At 31.5% G+C, this 22,099-nt stretch overlaps 2 protein-coding genes across 3 annotated transcripts in view; one reads left to right on the plus strand and one right to left on the minus strand.

The window, feature by feature from the left end:
- Window positions 1-244: 244 nt before the first annotated feature.
- Window positions 245-16,844, minus strand: Art4 (arginine methyltransferase 4). 2 transcript variants are annotated; one of them, XM_072530570.1, is made up of 4 exons: window positions 15,678-16,844; window positions 5,707-6,125; window positions 4,855-5,058; window positions 245-1,321 (listed from the first exon to the last, which is right to left on the minus strand). In XM_072530570.1, exons 1-4 carry the CDS (start codon window positions 16,625-16,627, stop codon window positions 1,068-1,070), a joined length of 1,827 nt encoding a protein of 608 aa, XP_072386671.1. In that variant the 5' UTR covers window positions 16,628-16,844; the 3' UTR covers window positions 245-1,067. The 2 variants fall into 2 exon arrangements, with proteins under 2 accessions (XP_072386671.1, XP_072386670.1); XM_072530569.1 differs by having other exon boundaries at window positions 245-1,324.
- A 746-nt stretch (window positions 16,845-17,590) lies between these two features.
- The window catches only part of LOC140440216 (uncharacterized), a 32,881-nt gene continuing 28,372 nt past the window's right edge, over window positions 17,591-22,099 (plus strand). The window contains exon 1 of the mRNA XM_072530571.1: window positions 17,591-17,711. The gene's annotated coding sequence lies outside the window, so the exon portion shown is untranslated. The remainder of the gene's footprint in view (window positions 17,712-22,099) is intronic.

The following is a 22,099-nucleotide window of genomic DNA, read 5'->3' on the forward strand; positions in this document are numbered from 1 at the left end:
TCATATTATCTAAGAATGAAGAATAATTAATTTGTGTAACTTTTTTATTAAATTCGTAAAGTTGTTTTACCATTGTAGCATCTAATATAAATTTTGTGTGGTAAAAAAAAAAACAAAAATAAAGTTTATCACTTATAAAAATGTGTTTTGTTTAATTTATTTCATTTCGCCTTCCCCTCGTAGCGGCTATAAGCGATCTTAAAGTTTAACAAGAAAGGAAAGGTTGTGTAGGTAAGAAAAGAAATTATAGAAATCATATTCGATATAATGTCACAATTATATTTTAAAATTGTATCCTAATTCGGAAAAATTACTAATACTCACTATTCACTAAACTTTTACCCTAAGATAACATCCAAACTGTGATTATTAAGTAAATTGAATAAAAACTAGTTGTGTTTCGGTTGTAGCTATCTAATAATCTCCATTGGTGAATTAAAAAGAAAATAAATAGTGCAAAATGTTCAATTCAATAGCATGATTTCTTTTAGTCGGGTAGGGTTAGTTAACACTATAGATCATGTAACACTTCATATGTTGTTATGGTTTAGTTGAGGATAAAGAAGCAGATGGAATAAGGCAAGAAAGATGATGATAGATAGGGAACATTGAGATAAACATGAAAAAAAAAAAGGGTGAATAATAGTGAAAATGAGTCCTCCGATTGTGTAAATCATTTCCAATGAGGAAATTATCTCGAAACCTGTTTGAGTTTCGTGTCAATAAATAATAAACTAAAAAACATATCTTACATTAATGAATTGAGCATTTTGCAAATTGTTTGTCAAACAAAGATATCACGGCTTATAACAGGAAGCTAATATTGCTCTTGTCAACATATTACAGAGGTATATCTGGTATTTTCGAGGTATTTACATGAAGCCAAAACTGAATATACTCTGAACACTTAAATAGTTTGTAGTAAGTCTTTAAAATCGCGTCACTTTCACTCCTAAAACGGCGAGTCACCTACCAAATGAAGACATTCTCTCAATGTTCGACGTAGGTCAGCTAACGGACTCCTTAAGTGCCTTAATATTAAAAAAATAAATTAAAAACTACAAAGACTACTGACGATATACTGCAGGCGAAACAGTACCGATCGTTGGCTTGACGTAGTCGCCGATCATTAAGTTGGCGCTGACTGGGTAATTAGCCATGACTAGGGGTTGCTGTTGGTGGTGCGACGGTGATGTGAAGAGAGACGGCGAGATGGCGCCACCGATGAGTTGAGCTGTGTGCGTCGATGTCGGACTGGCGGCTACTCGCCCTCTACCCGTCGATGAAATACAACCTGGGTGGATGTTCGGCGGCGTTCCTTCTGCTTTTATGAAAAATAGTGATTCTAAAGTCTGTCAAGTATGATTACGATGTGTTTTTACAAAAACCAAAAACAAAATGAAATAACGAACATTCCAATTTTTAATGAAATTATTATTTAAAAAATGTCAAAGCTAAACCATGCAATGAAAATAAAATTTACTGTATTCCTGTCTTTTTTAATAGACTACCATGTCAAATAAAAAGCCTGCAAAACATTTATTCATAAACCAATTAAGTAGCTTTTTAAAATATTCCTGTTAAAATCTGGTTATAATTTGTATAAAGTTGAACAAACATTTCACCTAAAGCTATTTATTCTGCCAGTAGGTATCAAAAAAATCATGAATATCATTTGTTTAAAAATTAAAATGGTATATTTCCAAAAATTAAAACAAAAATAAGAATATAAATGAAGATCAATATAAAATAGACTAAGATGTTCTATCTTTTCCCGATTGTGCATGAAATTATATAAATAAAACTTATGGTTCTGTTTGTCTTGAATATTTTATACTAAATTAATAATAATAATGAGCTATTGATACAGATTAAACGAAATTGGGCTCGATGGCAAAGACATAGCACTGATATAACTGTACTGGAATCAAAAAAGCAGAAATTAAAATCGCCAACAGTCTGTGTTCAAAACAAATGGAAATAAGCATAGGTCTGTGACAGGGTTGCATTCTCCCCCAACTATTGTCCAACATTTATGTAAAAAATACATTTGAGCTTGAACAACACAACGAAAATTATATCAAAATAAATAGTATTCCTATTAAAAAATGTAATGTGAATAATTGCCTGGACATGGACGTATATCCTGGCTGGCCAATCTTATGAATGGACTGGTCTAACGTCAACTGATAGAGCTGTAGTGAATAGAATAAGATGGGCCAAAGTGGTCGTCAACATCACTACAAGATACGCACCTTCATAAGAATAATTTGATACCCTCGATAAGGCTATAATAGCGGAAAACATATAGGAATTACAAGAGATAATGTATATCCTTACTAGAGTGGAAGAAGATAACTTAGCTATTAACAAATGAAAACCGTATTAATTCAGTTAAAAAAATGTTTCATTCTCCATACTTGAAGAATAATTCTCACAAAGACCAGGAAATCAAAGGAAGATAAAATGTGCATCTTCTAGATGAAAAAACCCTTTCATGGGCGGCCTGCCCAATGTTGGTAAGGGCTATTTTGACAATACCGTGTTGGTTGATAACGGGAAATATGTGTCCTGTAATATAGGGTGTCCTACTTGCCAGTCAAGATGATGTAAATCCAAAAACTACCTGAACTACATCGTCAAAGATCCGCAGATGAAAAACGATAAAGGTTGACATGGACATCAAGCCCAATAAACCAATCAACATCTTACCTAAGGCATTTGTTGCAAGGAAACTAGAAACAGTAGTAAAATAGTCCAACAAGAGATGTAGATGGCTAAAAAACTGGTCCATTATTATATAATTGAGAATGACAACTGCAAGCTACACAGGGACTGTACTACGTACTACGATCAAACAGTGACACATAATATACCAAATCTCATACTAATGAATAGACTAGACAAAATATGTTTTGATGATGTGGCGATACTTAACAATAATCTGCGTATTAAATATAACCAGAACATCGCTAAATATAGATATCTTGAGGTACAAATCATAATACAATGGACAATGGAGTGTCTGGGGGAAATATACATGATTCTATCAACTTCTAGTGTCATTCAAAAAATCCTCCTAGAAAATATCAAAACAGTTTCGATATTTCTCGAGACGTTCAGATGCATCAAGCCATTGTGGGAGCTTCTCGTGTGTACCAGGTGAATAAAGATAAAAGGTACATTGTACATAAATTAATATAGCGCTTTACAAATTAATATGAAATTATGCACATATACTATGCAATACGTTTGCTGTTATATGTGAAGCACACCATTAAATCCTGTATAAAACCCAATTATTTTTATCATAAAAGCAAACCCAAACATTTTTAGACTTAAGTTTAAATTAAAACACAAAACCCAAACAATTCCCCAAACAAACACAAACTGATTCCGATGTTGTTTAAGATGTTAATATGAACACCACAATACATGCACCCATTCATTCCGAACAGTATATTTCCAAATTTGCCAGAGCTCTAACGACTTATTACAAAGAAAATCAAGTCGTGTTAAAATTTTGTATCGTTTTCCACAAAACAATTTTGAACTTCGCTCATGTAATGATATGCTGATAGGTCTTGTCAATTGAAATAACATAATTGTTGTCTTAATGCAAGAATACTGTGATGAAATATAAATAAGGAACAATAATTACACCTCCGTGATTTGTTTGAGTGCTGTAGTTTTCTACTTAAGTAACAACTGTCCTTAAATATTGATAAAAAGTCCTAAAGCTATAATTTGGATTTACTACAACAAAAATTTACATAGATACATGGTATTCACTCTTAAAATTGCAACTTTATTCTACCAATCTAATGTTTTACCAACTAGACTACCCAAATCAGGTCTGATAAGTATCTGGATATTAAGTATACATAGTGCTAGAATACAGACATTTATTTTTTTAATTAAACACAAAATTTTAGACGTTCTAAGAATATGAGTTGGGAGTGGAATTGTTATGTTAAATAGTTTAAGACAGTTATATAAACGTTTTAAGTTTAGACGTGACAATGTTTCTATTGACTTAAAGGTACCGAAACCCCACAAAGGACACTGAGTACCTTTCGAGACATGTGCGCCAGATTACAGCAACTGGGATCGACGACTAGACATTGGCTAGATAACTGAAGATGGACATTAAGATCATATGACTAAGTATTCCTATATACTACTATCATGATACTATATAGTATCATGTACTACTATTACATAGACCATATCATAATATTGTAAGCCTTCTTCTCTTCGTCTGTCACATCGTCTGCAGGAAACTTTGACGTAAAGGGCTAACCGTTGTAATTCAGCTATTATCCACTAGTCATCCGCCATTCCTAATTAATTTACAAATTAATCATTGTAATTCAACTATTATCCACCAGCATCATCATCATCTGCAGCAGAGTCTATTATCCACCAGTCATCTGCAGCAGAGTTTGGCATGGAAAAATATTGCCGAACGTGGGAAAAGCGACATCCGAGTATTTTTAGAGCTTTTTAGAGCGGCAGTCAACAGAGTCCGCATAGCCATGATGATTTCCAACCTTCGATAGAAGATGGAACTTAAAGAAGAAGAAGATCGAATATACTTATCACCTGCCATACAACGAAAAATCACAAAGTATGACTGCTTTCCTCTTTATACTATGCTACTATAATGTGTATGTTTGTTTTACCTCCACAGAACAACATTATATCCAATCTACTTATCAAAACTGTTTAAGTAAAACAAAACCGCAACCTCTATAAATTAGAATTGCCAACTAATAATACTTGCCATCAAGTATCACGTTAAACATATTTACAAACAGATAGGTTCTTTCTACTACTGGTAAGTGAACTTACCTCCAGCCATGTGCTGAGAGTCTACTAAGGCAATGAGATTATTAGCTGCCATTAAATTATTATTTAATAATGTTTGTGTTGTATCCATGGAGACTTCCCCTAAGCCGTTCACTGACATACCATTTACCATATTTACAGCATTTCGAACTCCTTGGGCGTCCAACTGGCTCCAATAACTTTCACTTGGTGAAACATTTGATACTCCTAAAAATACAAACTAGTTAGATATGCAAAAACATAAAAATGTTAATAAGACACAGATTCAATATTATTACCCTTTTTTCAACAAATTAACATTTTTTTTTAATTTTCTGTGAATTTTGCACTGTCAGTATTACTGCTCAGTTAGCCCGTATTTTTGTGGATTCTCTATTACATGTACCATAACTCGAAATTCATTTTAATTGAAGGATACCTTCTGTGTGGATATCTCTGACTATAAATTTTTAAAGCTGGTAAACAGTTTCTAAGGCATTCTCCCAGTACAAATGTCCATTCTTTGCACAATTGGTTATTTGTTGAGGTTATTTTGGGATCAAAGACAAATGTGTAAATTAGTGTATCATCAGGGCTCTCTACTATATAGAAGAGGTTATTTTATTGGTTGAGCCCAGAAATCATGGATTGAAAATAAAATCGGTCTGGCATATAATTTGACAGCTGTAGAAAAAATTGTGTAAATGACAGACACATTAAAATTGTTTCTCATCGAAAAATAAACTCATTAACACTAATAAATGAAATAATGTTACCATCTAAAACGCATTAAAATTTGTGAGTCAATCTGTGGAGCTTTTTGTGTGTATTATTTAAGTAATTATTGTGAAAAAAAAAATATATAAAAAAAATTACCTGGGGGCGGCTGTACTGGCGCTCCTGTATACCTAAAGTAAGGGTTTTTCAGATCCAAAGTATTCTGAGATGTGTGCATAGTTCCTTCCACTGTTAATTCAATAGTGACGTCATAACTCTGTCGTTTATTGGCTAAAAGTAACACTCTTCCCGTCAAGACTTGTCCCTGTTTCAACAGAAGAGGCTGTTCTAGTAAACATCTGACTTGATACCAATGTGTTAGGGGTTCTGTTGGAGCAGTACTCAACCATATGGTCTGTTGGGAACCTCCGAAGGCGACATCAAACCAAAAAGCGAGGCCGTGGCATGTACCTGATTCTAATATGTGAAATTCTAGTGGTATTTCGATTGTGTGAAGATCAGTCTCGTCTGTTTCTAAGAAGTCTACTACGTGTCGTATGGATTTGCTCATGCAGATCCTGAAAATGATTACTATTGTAAATACAAAAACAAGTACAATTAATCTACTAATGTTAAGTTTTTACAAAAACTAAAAGCAGTTATATATTTTTGAACAAATCTTTTGTATACTGAGTGTAGAAAAATATTTGATGCTATAATATATGTTATGTATGTATTTTTAGCAATAGTTTATAGCTAATACCACCGTAAACGGCAAATATGATAGTACAATATCTGAAAAAGTTTGGTAACTAAAATAACGACTGGTCTGTCTACTTGGAGACAAATCAAAAGATCGTGAAGAGTTTGGAGTGGATAATGATTTGATTTATAATCGTGCCCTACCCTGTCCCCACATGTTATTTTTTTATTTCTAACAACTTAAATAAACAGTTTAAAATTTTTTGAAATAATTTTTTAAATTCAAAATATATTTGTTATACTTAACAGTAAATTTTTCAAACGAGTTATGTTTTTATATTAACTTATTGCATGACCATAAGAAAAATATGGGTGGTCACATATAAAAAATACTTTAAAAATTCAGATTGACATTAAAAATTTATTATAACAACACATACAATACCATTCGTAGCTGGAATGGTACGATTTTTTTAAAATTCGTCTACTACACTAGCTTCATCTATATTTACAAAGTTCTTGTTCAACAAAAGGCACCATTAGATGTTCCAAACAGTCTTGCAGCATTGTCAATCAAAGTTTCAATTTTATTATGCTCTGCTTAGAAAAAGTTCTCTCACAAGTACAACTTGTTGCAGGAATTGTGACAAATTTAACCATAATCGGTTAAACACTGGTAACATCAATTTTATATTATGCTGAGACATCCAATCGAGAGCTTTCGAAGGTGGAACATTTTTACTTTTTCTAGTTTTTAAGTCTTACTTCAGCTTCTCATTCTGAAGAATTCAAATCAAAATGTTCTGAGGTGTATTTTAAAACTTGATGTCCTAGCTCATCTATATTTACAGATATGAGTTTGCCTACTGAATAAATAATTATTGTTGATTGTTCAAATTTGTTTATTGAACGAATCATTCGGTCTAAAAGCGAATAAAATACATAGAGTTTGTATAATACATAGAATATTGAATTTGCAGTTTGTCGATTACCATAAACAAATTATACTCTGCATGGTTTTATAAGTTATAAGTATAAGGTAAACATTACCCTTATGGTGTTTTATTTATTTTCAACAATAAGAAAAAATTCACTAAACCCTGGCTATGCATTCACTTATGTCAACATACATTGATTTTTTCATAATTACGTTAAATCCAGAGGTAGCTAGGGAAAAATCACATCTAAACAATAATTTTGTCAGTTAATGTCAAATGTATTTGTATACTCCTACAAAGTAAGTTTTATAGTTAGAAAAATTAGTACGAATTGTTTTTAATAAATTTTATTTTATTTTAGGCTAAGGAAAAGCCACTTTTAACATTACAAAAAAAGAAAAATAGACTAAGATGGTCAAAAGAGCATAAAGATTGGACTCAGTCGCAATGGGATCCAATACAATGGAGTGACGAGTCCAGATTTGAAGTGTGTGTTGGAGACAGTAGGAGTCGCGTCATTCGCAGGAAAAATGAAGCTTTCAATCCCGACTGACTGAAGAGAAAAGTCAAATTTCCTGCATCTGTCATGATCTGGGGCAACATGTCGTCTAAAGGTGTGGAAAAGTTAAATTTTAAATGGTATTGTAAACACGGACAAATATTTGAATATTTTAGAAGAATCCCTTTCTCTTTTACCAATTATGGAACACCGTTTAACATAAGCGGAATATTTTTTATTCCAACAGGACGGCACAGGTTGACATACCTCAAAAAAGAGTTTAAAATGGATAGAAGACCATGGCATACCACTTCTGGAATGGGTTTCTAACAGTCCCGACTTGTCCTCGATAGAGACTTTGTGGCGCGAAATGAAAAAAGCTTTAAGAAAACATCCTGCCAGGCCCGTCAACGAATTGAAGGAAAAACTGCAAGAAATATGGAATTCGTTTACATTAGAATTTTGTCAGAACTTAGTAAAAACTATGCCTCGAAAAATTGTGAATGTCATTAAAAATAAAGGGGATGTAACTCAGTGGTAAACTATCACATTTTTTTTTGTTATTACATATTCTATGCGTTTTTTTTTTAAATTCATTATTATTCTGTTTAATTAATTGTTTTTATTAGATTATAAATTATTTTCTATAATTAGGAAATTCAAAAATGTTGTTTGATGCATCAAAACTTCTAAAATTTAAGCTGCGCTTTTTTTTGTTCTCTAAAATTTAATTTTCTTATCAATCTAACGTTGAGCCAACTGATATGGGAAGGGGCTCATACTGCCAACTCTAATAATATCTCAATGGGAGGAAGTATATTAATAGGTCTAAATTCATCCGTCTTAATAGTATTATTAACTTTTGGTATTGGAATAACTGTAGTGATTTAATGATACTGTATTGATACATAAGAATATTTCCAAATTTATGGGCCAGCCCTCGTAAAAGCATACAGCAAAAGATAGAACTAATTATGGGAAGTTTTAATTTAACTTTTATTTATCTAAACAAATTGGTAACCTAGTTGAGAACACTTAACTGTCAATGACTATAAAAACATATTGTGTACTATGTACTTTTTTTATTATTGAAACAAATGCATTAGTATAATTATTGTTGTTTTCACTAAGTATAAAAAATATGGTACTAGATAATTTACTTTTTATCAATAAACATAAAAAAAGAACACCCTATTTCACTTGGTATGTTTCATACAATTGAAACTATACTATAATAATCAGTCGTGTTCTTACAATTATTGTATTCTTTATTCCAGGGTTTATAGACCAGGGCGGATCTGTGAAAAAACGACTAAATTTGGATGCGTTTGGTGGGATTCGGATTTTTGCAGAAAAAATTGTGTGATAACTTCAATAATAATAATTGATTTTCCCTCCCTTTATTATATTAATAAAAAAATATTTAAAAATGATTAAACACATCGTTTTTTTTTTCTAATTTCCTTACTTATAACTAGAGACCGGAATATATACAACATAAAACAGGGCAAATATGCGCATACATCCCATGCATATAATTACATCCCCTTTATTTTTAATGACATCCACAATTCTTCGATGCATAGTTTTTAAAAAGTTCTGACAAAATTCTAATGTAAATGAATCCCATATTTATTGCAATTTTTCCTTCAATTCGTTGCCGGACCTGGCAGGATGTTTTCTCGAAAGGTTTTTCATTTCGCGCCACAAAGTCTCTATCGGGGATAAGTCAGGACTGTTAGAAACCCATTTCAGAAGTGGTATGCAATGGTCTTCAATCCATTTTAAACTCTTTTTTGGGGTATGACAACCTGCGCCGTCCTGTTGGAAGACAAAACTTCCGCTGATGTTAAATGGTGTTCCATAATCGGTAAAAGAGATTCTTCTAAAATATTCAAATATTTGTCTGTGTTTACAATCCCATCGATAAAATGTAACTTTCCCACACCTTTAGACGACATGCTGTAACAGATCATGACAGGTGCAGGAAATTTGACTTTTCTCTTCAGACAGTCGGGATGGAAAGCTTCATTTTTCCTGCGAATGACACGACTCCTACTGTCTCCAACACACACTTCAAATCTGGACTCGTCACTCCATTGTATTGAATCCCATTGCGACTGAGTCCAATCTTTATGCGCTTTTGACCATCTTAGTCTATTTTTCTTTTGTTATAATGTTAAAAGTGGCTTTTCCTTAGCCCAAAATAAAATGAAACTTATACTTTGCTAACTGATTTTTCACTATAGTGCGTCTTAATGCCCTTCGATCTGCTTCAGTTATTTTGCTTTTTCGTACATTTCTAGGTGACGACCGAACCTGTAGTTTTGTATCTTCTGACTATATTTCTTACACTATAGGGTGACAATTGCAACATATTCGCGATTTCCGAATTGGATTTTCCAGAATTAAGAAATCTAATAATGATTGAACAAATTTTCTCATCGATAACTTTACTTCGACCCATTGTACAGTCCACAAACGGCAAAAACCTTTACAATACTACAAAATACATTTGACATTAACTGACAATAGTATTGTTTTGATGTCATTTTTCCATAGCTACCCCTGGATTTAACGTAATTATGAAAAAATCAATGTATATTGACATAAGTGAATGCATAGCCAGGGTTTAGTGAAATTTTTTATTGTTGAAAATAAAACATTACCCTTATGGTTTTTTAATGAATATTAATAAAAATGTCATATTAATTAATATGGGAACTTATAAAAAGATGCAGAGTATAATTTGTTTATGGTAATCGACTTAAACTGCAAATTCCATAGGTGGGCCCACTGATATGGGAAAGGGCTCGTATATGATGTAATAATAAGAAATAACCTAATATATCATATGATTCAAAGATCGACACATTCAGAAAATATGTGCATTATAATTTTTTTTATAAAAATATTCAAATATATGAAATGAAATGTATGCAAAATATGCCAGATATGCAATAAAATGCATTTTGCATATACAACTGGTTAAAAATGTTTTAATTTATTACCCTGACGTATTATTACGTTAGAACCCTGAAACTGTGAATTCCTCAAGAGGTTATTTGGAATTACTCAAATGAGATTTTGATTTTTTGCTTCAAGTATTTTCTGAAATATTTTCTTATATAGACATTTTATTTTATGTATTGCAGACTAAATGAATGATGTTGGATTTTGTATTCAAAAAATTAACGAATTTGAAGTTCAAATCAACAGGTACAGAGAACAATTTGATATCATCTGGCAAAACACTTGTGAACTCAAAGAGATGGAACCCAAACGCAAATGCATTAGAATTGACGATGTAGGTGACACAAAAATATCTCTAAACCAACACATTATGCAAACTTTTTGACATTCTTTTTTTCTACATTCCCAGCTGTGTGTTTTGTAAAACTCTGTAAAACTGATACTAGTTCTAAAATGCTGACATTTCTTAAACAAACTGAACTGAATGAAGTATATGGTGAGGTTTCAAAATAATGTGACTTAGTGATGACAATGCCTGCTACAAGTGCGTCTATGGAACGACATTTGCGGTAATAAAATGGATTAAAAACTTTGTCAGAAATTTCACAAGCGAGGAGAGGCAAGCTAAAAGAAAAAGAACTTATTAGAGAAATTTCTGAAAATCACAGTTTATATGAGTATAAACGAGTTTGCCAAGGATGGCAGAAGAATGGAGCTACTTCTTCTTCTTTAGGTGCCGTCTTCTTAGCGAAGGTTGGCGATGACCTCTGCAAAGTCTTTCCTATTTTGGGCTTTCCTTATTAAACTTTGAAAGTCTAATCCTGTCCAATCTTTGATGTTGCGCAGTCAGGTCATTTGTCGTCTACCCGGGCCACGTCTGCCTTCTATTTTCCCTTCTATAATAAGCTGAAGGAAGTTATACCTGTCGTGTCTAAATATGTGTCCAAGATAAGACGTTTTACGCTTCTTGACAATTTCTATGAGTTCAAATAGAGCTACACTACAAGTAAATAGTTTAGTAAATCTTTTTATAATTGCATTTAATTTGCATCCCTTTCTTCAAATGACACAGCATATCACTGGTTCATAATCATAGACGAAGTAAGTATACATACTATCCACGGATGTTCAGAGAAATCAAAAACACCTGAACAACTTTAAACCTGAAGAAGAATATATTGTATTTGTATGGGATTAAGCCACAATTGATTCTAATAAAAATTACATTTTACATTTGTTTTTGACATTTTTTTAGAAATGATTTATAGATTGAAAATCGAAACATCAAACACAAATGTAAAATGTAATTTTTATTACAAATAATTGTGGATTAATCCTATATAAATACAATATTTACTTAAACATGCCAAAGAAAGCAGCGAAACATCTTTAAAGAAGAGGATCTCCACCTTTAGTGTAAACCATCTTCGATAATGTATGTAGTGATTTTAGACAAAACATCAGGAAGGAATAATTCCAGACAACACTAACAAATCTAAATATATACTGAACCATCTGAGAAAATAATTATATTGTACAATACACTACATTGTTGATTTAATTAGTTTGCACAATAGAAATGGCCAACAGACATTTCCATATTCCCACAGCAATTGCAGTGTCTGGTTCCCTTAATATAATATTCATATTTCATTTAATGATCACCATACAGCTGACGAAATCAATTACTCTAACATTGAAAGTTCTCTCAACATCACAACTCTTCAGGTCAGATGTATGCACAAGGATCTAACTATTCTGTACAATCTATTGCACTCCCATAGTTTCAGTCCACAACTGTTGGAAAAAATTAACCTCCATGTCCCTTTTAGGCAAACCAGGCTTATCAAACCTTTCCAAATTACCTACCATCAAACAAACTATAGATATAATTCTTTGGTGTCTAAGTCTGCTAGGTTTGCAAATCAGTTACAGATAGGTTGGATTGCTTTGAAATAGAGATGTGTAGTTCACCATGGAAATAGTTCAAATGAACGATTCTTTCAACTGAACTAAATGAACTAGTTCATTAATTTTCATAGAACTAGTTCACTGCGAACAATTTGCATTATAAATTCTGTCTTGAATTCTAAAGAAGAAAATAATGAATGAATGAGATCGTATATTTATTATTTTGTGAATGGAATGGACTAACTAGTTTAAAAAAAGAAATGCCGATTAGCCTCAGATAACAGATAATAATTCTTATGAATGTGACAATAACATAAACAGTCTTATCTTAATGTCATAATGATTCGGATCTTATGCCCATGCATTGGCTTGGACATTGCCATGCTTTGTTGTTTCTCGTATTGTAATTTTGAAATAAAAATTTTTAGTTGTGGTTAAAATGATTGATGCATTTACATAAAATATAATTTTATGTAAAAGTGAGAATGAAAATGTGTTATTTAATGTTCCTAGAAAATTTACTGATTTTTTTTGTAAAGGTTCTTTTAGAAATAACCTAAATATAGATACCTATGAGTTTATATTGTACAATACACTACATTGTTGATTTAATTAGTTTGCACAATAGAAATGGCCAACAGACATTTCCATATTCCCACAGCAATTGCAGTGTCTGGTTCCCTTAATATAATATTCATATTTCATTTAATGATCACCATACAGCTGACGAAATCAATTACTCTAACATTGAAAGTTCTCTCAACATCACAACTCTTCAGGTCAGATGTATGCACAAGGATCTAACTATTCTGTACAATCTATTGCACTCCCATAGTTTCAGTCCACAACTGTTGGAAAAAATTAACCTCCATGTCCCTTTTAGGCAAACCAGGCTTATCAAACCTTTCCAAATTACCTACCATCAAACAAACTATAGATATAATTCTTTGGTGTCTAAGTCTGCTAGGTTTGCAAATCAGTTACAGATAGGTTGGATTGCTTTGAAATAGAGATGTGTAGTTCACCATGGAAATAGTTCAAATGAACGATTCTTTCAACTGAACTAAATGAACTAGTTCATTAATTTTCATAGAACTAGTTCACTGCGAACAATTTGCATTATAAATTCTGTCTTGAATTCTAAAGAAGAAAATAATGAATGAATGAGATCGTATATTTATTATTTTGTGAATGGAATGGACTAACTAGTTTAAAAAAAGAAATGCCGATTAGCCTCAGATAACAGATAATAATTCTTATGAATGTGACAATAACATAAACAGTCTTATCTTAATGTCATAATGATTCGGATCTTATGCCCATGCATTGGCTTGGACATTGCCATGCTTTGTTGTTTCTCGTATTGTAATTTTGAAATAAAAATTTTTAGTTGTGGTTAAAATGATTGATGCATTTACATAAAATATAATTTTATGTAAAAGTGAGAATGAAAATGTGTTATTTAATGTTCCTAGAAAATTTACTGATTTTTTTTGTAAAGGTTCTTTTAGAAATAACCTAAATATAGATACCTATGAGTTTAAATATACGTAACGTAAATATAAAAATAAATCATATGTGAACCATATTTATATTTAAAATGGTTAATAAAAAACAAATCTTAATATTTTTTTGCAAATAAAAAAATGTTATTTGCAAAACATTTAAGAAATAAATTTAAAACATTTAAACCTAAACATACGATCGAAAAAATGGTTCCGAACCTGAACTATGTGTACGGTAGTGAAAGACTGACTGAAAACCAAAGAAAACCGGCGGCCGGCGCCGAGCTTGTGTGATGATTGAGACGAGACATCTGGCAACCAGTTATGTTAGGTTTGGATTTCAATTTCGGTCCTACAAATAGTTCTTTCACGAACTAGTTCACTGAACTAGTTCATTTTCGTGAAATAGTTCTCTTGAACTAGTTCGTCTAAAAGAACTAATAAGCACACCTCTACTTTGAAATGCAAAGTATTTTTAAAGTGCAATTAATATCTGTGATTCTTTTTTTTTTTTTAATTGTGACCTGGTTTTTTGTGTTTTATTTTGTTTATTTCTTTTTTCTGCATGTTGGTATTGAATTTTATGACATGTAATAAATTGGGGTTTTAAAATTTTATGTCTTAGTATTATAATATTGTATTTAAATTGGGCAATTGTTGATTGACAAATAAATAATATGTAGGTGGGTACAGATTCAGGGTAAGTAACGAAAGAGGCAACAAATAGATATAATTTTACTAAGGAAACAATTACATAATTGTTTCCCATTGGAAACAATTACATAATTGAACACCATTTACAAAGTAATCATGTAAGATATATTATACCCAAAAATTCTCACAAACATATCCAAGTATAAAAATTCAAAAAGATAGAGAAATTATAGGTGCTGATACAGCAGCATAAATTTGACACAAATTCCCGAAGATTTTCAGAATTCCAAAATTGCTTTCTACTTCATGCACAGTTTAACAAACTAAGGTCTTCTTCATTCACAAGTTTCAAATATTCAATATTTTCCTATGTAGTTGTGCTGGAAGGTTGGCCAGAACAGATTAAACCATTTTTTATATATTTTGCTCATCTGCTCATCTCCAAAGCTCCACTTGAATAGTTTCCACACAACTTTTTTGACTTTACCGCAAAAGTTTAAAAAACATAAACGCAATCATTCTATTGCAAACTAGCCACTTCATGTTGGTAACTGGGGTACTTATACAAAAAATTGTTATTACACACAGCAGATACTATGTTCAGGGTCATATTTAACATTTCTTCCAATGGTGCATTTACAAAACAAATTCAGTTTATTAAGTTATGATATATATTGGAGAGATCTTTTATATTGGTGTTATTATTGATAGAATTTTAATCTTTTTTATGTGAATCATCTTCAATATACATCTTTTGTTGTAGTTCTGTTCTTTTTCCAAAATCTGTACATTTGCAAAATCCAAAGAGTGGCTATTTTCTAGAGAATGGTTAGTTAAAGCTATAGTGTTTAATTCATTCACTATGTTTGTGTGCATTCATGTTAATGGTTTATCTCATGCATGTAGAGAATAATAACAATATATTCTAATATATTCCCTAAAACTTACCTAATATCAAAAGTATCCACAATGGGCTGCCTAAAATATTCTTTAACGGCACAGTTTTGCAAAGCTGACAAATTAACACCATGAAAACAAGTTTGAAACCAAAAATTAGCTTTACTGTATTGTTCCATATAGAGGGCATCGTCTGTAAAAGGGACAATGTGCAAATCTCCTCTAGAAGGGTACATTTTACCCCCAGGAACTAACCATTTTTTGGCATTTAAATAAGATTCTAACATTCGTTCATTATAAAGCATGTATCCCATAGGTTCAGATATAATAACATCCACCTTTTCAGGCAACTCGACTTCCTCTATTTTGCCAGCTATAACTTTTATACATGTATTGAAACTATTAGCTTCTACTAGTTTTTGTGCATAATGAGCCATGGTGGAAGCCTCTACAGCATAAATACGCTTAGCCCCAGCCTGTGCTGCAAAAAAAGATAAAATACCTGAACCAGCACCTACATCTAAAACTACTTTATCTTTGAAATCGTCTAAGTTACATAATATTGCTCTTTGATAAGTGTACGTCCTAACAAAATCTTGAAGCATGTTCTGTTGTTGAGAAAGATATCCATAAAACTGGAAGTACTGTGCTGCAGAGGAGTCTTCGGTTCTCACAGAAAATATTGATGCATCTTTTCCAGATTTAATCTTTTTTATTGCTATAGTAAAGTACCTAGCTTCTTCCCTATTGCTAAATTTGATTATTATAGTATCATTATCAATAGAAAATAAATAAGATGCTGTACCCACTTTGCAACAATCTGTTTCAGAGTCTACAGGGAATTCCAACAATTGAGTGGCTTCGTCGAGTTCTAAAATTTGAATACTAATACCTTGGGGATCATAATCTGCTCTCAGTTTAACCTTTCTATTATATTTTGGTGCTGTTTGGTTGTTATCATTTATAGAAAATACCTCAACAATCCACACTTTAAGCGCCATTTCAAATGTAACAGAGGTTAGCCGAATCAGATCACAGTAATTTTAACAGAGTTCTAAACAGATATAATTAGAAAAACGTCCGACACTATACAACCGCTGAAGTCACGTTTTTAACATAAACTTTTGTAAAATTACATTAAGTCAAAAAATATAATTATCCCGAAAGAAGACATCGCTCATCGGTACAAGCACAAAAACATTTTTTTATTGTAAGTCATTGTTGCCAACACAATAGATGCTAAATTTAAATCAAGCACATGTTCACCAACTTAAGAAGTTGATGTCTCTATTGCGTGTAAAGTAAAGAAAAATTAAATTAAATTGGCATTAAATTGAATAAAAATTATTTATTGGCTTCCTTATTTCTTTAATTATTTTATAATAATATAATATAATAATTTTTACAAGCCTTAACCTACAATTTTGAATAAAATTGGTAATTTGTTAATAGACTTTGTTTTTGTTAGATTTAGTTTTCTTGTTCTTTAATATTTATGAAATGTGATAGAAATACGAAATTCAGCATAATTTTATTTTAAAATTAATATCACTCAGAATACGTAGGAGTCGAAACTAAATACTTGAGCAATAAAAATGTATTTTTGTGCCACATTACTTATAGCATAAAGGCAATTTCGTGCATTTTTCACATGAATATAATAAACTGTGAATAAGAATCATGTATCATGTTTAAAAATCATTTAGAAGAGAAAAAAGCGTAAACAAAAATGTTAATGGCATTTAAAAATCACTGGATCGTTAATTTAAGTTGTGTATACATTTTTTTTGTAAATAGATGTTTTGTTTTTATATACTACTTCTTATAAATATGAATTGAAGATATTATTAATGATATATCTATATAGAGAGATGCAATTTCGCGCCAGAATTCAAACGTTCATTTTCACCCCTCGACTTATGAGACCGTATAGGAAAACGCTCCCTCCCCTCCTATAGGGAACAATTCAATATTAGGGTGATGTAAATTGCAAAAGGGTAAAGGGTGGTGAATTTTTATATCAAGGGTCGATCAAAATATAAAAAATTAAAATTTTATTTTATGTAAAACCAAATAAATAACATGGTAAGTTATTGCTATAATAAAAATCACCTTGCACTATTGGCCTTGCTTATGCATGTGTACACATAATTTTTTGCTTAATAGTTTTCCTATCTATTAAATGTTGCTTAGTGTTATGTTTGGTACGGCAGACTGGAAAAACCAATATTTTGTTAATAGACAAACGATTTCTACTAAGTATCTAATTTAATTACATTATCGTCTCTATTTTTTTTTAATAAGAAGTCATGGCTACTGTATCTGTCTACCGGTTAAGTAAATTAATCGATGGTTTTCGTTTATAATTAAATGATAAATACATATAAATATGAATCTATTGAAAAGTTCAGCTAATACTGTAATCTCTTTATAGAGCCCAAATGTCTAAACTGATTTACATAGATCTATAGATCCCTCAAAATCAGGAAGTGTCTAATGAGTTTTTAGTCGGAAAATTATACAACATTTAAGATTGTATAAACAAAAGTTTTTGGGGCGTAAACTAATTTTGGATTATATTTAGTTTCCTATTTGCATAGGTACTTATATCTTTTTAGTAGGCAAATTTTATCTTTGTTACCCAGTAAAGACTTTGTAGATGAAAGTAAATGGTAATTACACAAGCTTTATACGAACTACATAGATCTGCGGATCTACGCTTTATTTGCTATTGGGAGAGAGTTATAAACTCTAATTATCTGTGCGAAACGCTTACAAGAGGACAAAATAATATATTATAATAAGTTTCTATATACATTTAGGTACGTAAAGAAGGTGTTAATAATCGTTTTTATCTGAAATCAAAAAATCTAATGAACAATCGCTTTCCCCTAAGTTAATAATAATTGGTTGGATGATTTTTGTATAAAACTGTCTAATTCCCATATTTTCTGCACTTGCTTAATAAGATGTTTTAAACATTTATATATAAAATATCAAAGTTATTATAAATGTTTAATAGCCTAAAAATCATCACTTTTTCAAACGATTATACCAATTTTGCTAAAATGTTGAATTTTTTTAATGTATCTTAAAATTGACGCCTCGAAGAATCGATTGCGATGTCTAAAATCTAAAATCTAAAATAACTTTCTAGCTATTTGAGCAAATAAAGTTGTTTAAACAACCGCCCTCCGGGATAAACAAATTGAATAACTGTTTAGTCGATCTTGCCGATATTCAATAACTTATTAATTGGCGTAACATTTATAGATAACTGCAAATATAAGGGGTTTTTTGCGATTATCTCGGCCAATTATTTATGTATTCTAATTTAAAAACTTGGCAAAACAAAGAACTTTTTAAGATCTACAATTTTTATTTGATCCATTTTTCTCTAAAATGTATAAGAATTATTTTATAGGTAAAAATCATTTTTCACTTTTTATGAATGTTAAAACAAAACAATGCAAAATCAGCTATAATTCTTCAAGGATTTGTCGTCAAGATGTTTATGCGAAATCGATGATTTTTTTCAACATAGACTGAGGTATTGCGTTTCAGGAAGTATCCACTTATCTCAAGCTCAAGTTAGTTTACTTAAAAAGTCTGCTATATTTACTATGTAGACACATATTTTATATTAAAGTTAGAACCAATTAAAAATAGGTATATCAATGCCTTGTTATTTGTGATTACATTGAACTTCTTCCCATATAATAATTGATAGAAACGTTTTTTTTATTACAGCCGTCGCTGTTGTATAAAGCATAAAGCCGAATAGGGGAAAGTGAGGCAAAATGGCCCCTCTGACATTTTTTAAGGCTAGAAATAACAAAAAACTAGATAATTAACCTTTCAGTGCTAACGTGAATTATTTTGACGTAAGTGCTAACGTCCGTCTCTGGGACCGTATATTTATACATGCCCTAGTACTGTAAATTTTACCAATTTTTAAAATTTAATTACTTTAAGGGTCTTATTAAATACTTTTTTATTTAAAATAAATACAGTTTTATTTAAAAATTATGTTTATAAACATTTATTTTGACAAAAATAATTACTTAACAAAAACAAGCTACTATTCTAAAATGTGGGAAAAAAAAACCCTAAAATCTTACTACAAACAAAAAAATTGCTTAGTTGCTTTTAAACTAAAGCTTACATTATCCACTTATAATAACCACACTTAAAAAATTCTAATAATACGAGGTAACTTTAAACTTAAAAAAAGTCAATCTTTTTCTGAACATTCCACACATATACCCTTTATGTGTTCTAAGCACATAAATTTATTACACGAGTAACAACTGTACTTTGTTTTTCGACTTTTCTGGCTTCCACAGTAAAAACAACGACCATGAGATTTTGCAATATTTTGCAAATTCAACGTAATATCAAACATTTCTCTGAGTCGCATACTTATCATCCTTGGCATATTTGGTGCAATTGCTCTACGTCTGGCATGTGGTTCAAGCAATTGAATACCCACTGTCTCTAAAAATGTTCTTCTAAGTGGTATGCGTTGGGCTCTCCGAGCAGAATTACACTTGTATATTGTATATGAATTTATGCCGGCGATATTCAGTAGTGCATAAAATATCACCATGGGCCAGCGATTAGTCGATCTTGCACAATTGTAGCTTTCACACATCTTGTCAATAGTGTCCACTCCTCCCTTGGTTGCGTTGTAATCAATTATTATGTTAGGCTTACCAGTCTGGGGATCCAACGTATCATCTTCATAATGCATTGTTGACATCAGGAGCACAACTTTTTTCGGTTTTGGAATATACGAAACAATAGTGCATTTATCTTGAAATGCAAACATACTTGTAGAAGTAGGCCTATTTATAGGCGCCGTAAATTCCAAAGGCAGTTCTGGTCTATTTCTTCGAAGAGTTCCAATTATAGTGAGCTGATGATTGGCCAATAATGTATCAGCTAGCTGCTTACTGGTAAAAAAATTATCAAGTGTAACATTTCTATTTGTACCCCAGATAGGTCTGCACAAACGTACTACTAAATCCAAACTCTTTGTGGTTTGCTGGTAGGGTCCCTGTGGTTGCTGACCAACATAAATTTCTAAATTTGAGGTATAAGCTAATTTAGCATCAGTCAAGGCGTATATTTTTATACCGTACCTATTTGGTTTTTTTTGCATATAAACTTTGAACCCACAGCGTCCTCTAAAAGCTTCTAATTTTTCATCAACTGTACAATAGTGTGACATGGTGTAGTGTTTTGGCAAATTGGTGTTGAAGTATTCAAAAAAGTTTCGAATAGGAGCTAATTTATCTATTTTTTGTCTCTCTGCACGAGTTTGTTTATTATCAAAGCGAATAAATGCCAATAAAAATTTGAATCGCTCGTATGACATTGTAAGGCGAAATATTTCTAAGGAAGTACCGTTTTTTCTAAACAAGTCGCGAGCATTGAGATGGTTATTCTTGAACTTTCCTGCTATGTACAACAGGCCTATAAGTGCTTTTATTTCTAGTATATCCGTCTTTCTGTAGGTTCTATTCAAAGGATCAGCATGTAGTTCAATATTTATATTTGTATTTATTACAATAAGTTCCAACATCTGGTCTGTTATAAAAGATCCCCAAATATCACTAAAGATTAATTTCTCCTTAGCATCCCCCTTTACTCCTGGTAAATGTCTCAGTAAATTGTCTGCTCTTGTACGCACTCGCTTATTACCAACATGCTTTCGCCATTTAGTTTTTTTATCCTTACCAAAAAAAATAGGAATTCGCCGGCAAATATTTTCTGCTTCTGCCTCATGAAATATATCATTTTCTGCTTCTGATATATCCTGTTCACTCTCTGTATCGAGATTTTGTATTTCAACTTCGTCTTCTTCAGAACTATCAGAAGAATCGTTGCATTCCAATTCATCATTACTATCAACGTCCTCTAGAAGTCTCTGCAAATATTTTTGCTCCTCCTCGTAGTTCATTTCTATTTCTAAAAAGTAAAAAAATAATATCTTATTCACTAAAAATACAACGCTAAAAGTTACAATCCTTACCTTTAGTACAGCCGCAAAAGCTAACATCCGTCTCTGAGACCGAAATCGTGTGTAACGAACGAACCGTGTATCTACATTCAACAATATTTTAATACTAACAACGGTTAGGCAAAATATGAAGCTATTGAATGACCTAGCGCGAATATCGGAACGGATCGTTAATTATCGGTATGAATAGGTTAGCTCCGTCTGTGAGACCATGCGTTAGCACTGAAAGGTTAGGTACAGTTTAATAATATAATAGCTGGGGTATAGCAGAACATACTCCTTTAAAAAAAAATGTATCTAACTAGGTATACAGGATAAATTAAAATTCTTTAATAAAGTAAAAAAGACCCCGTAAAAGTAAAATGACCCCGTCCATGAGGTAAAATTACCCCTGTAGTTCTTTTGTACAGAAAAAATAATTTTTACATTTTTATTTACAAAAATCGCA

Source organism: Diabrotica undecimpunctata, chromosome 4 (genome assembly GCF_040954645.1).
Source record: "Diabrotica undecimpunctata isolate CICGRU chromosome 4, icDiaUnde3, whole genome shotgun sequence".
Lineage (NCBI taxonomy): Eukaryota > Metazoa > Arthropoda > Insecta > Coleoptera > Chrysomelidae > Diabrotica > Diabrotica undecimpunctata.

Excerpts from the sequence above, each read along its gene's own strand:
- Art4 (XM_072530569.1), bottom strand. The coding sequence starts at position 16,627 with ATGGCGCTTAAAGTGTGGATTGTTGAGGTATTTTCTATAAATGATAAC. Across the intron at positions 6,126-15,677 it reads GTGGATACTTTTGATATTAG|GATCTGCATGAGCAAATCCA; the intron begins GTAAGTTTTAGG and ends AATCATTTTCAG. Across the intron at positions 1,325-4,854 it reads CTCTCAGCACATGGCTGGAG|CAGAAGGAACGCCGCCGAAC; the intron begins GTAAGTTCACTT and ends TTTTCATAAAAG.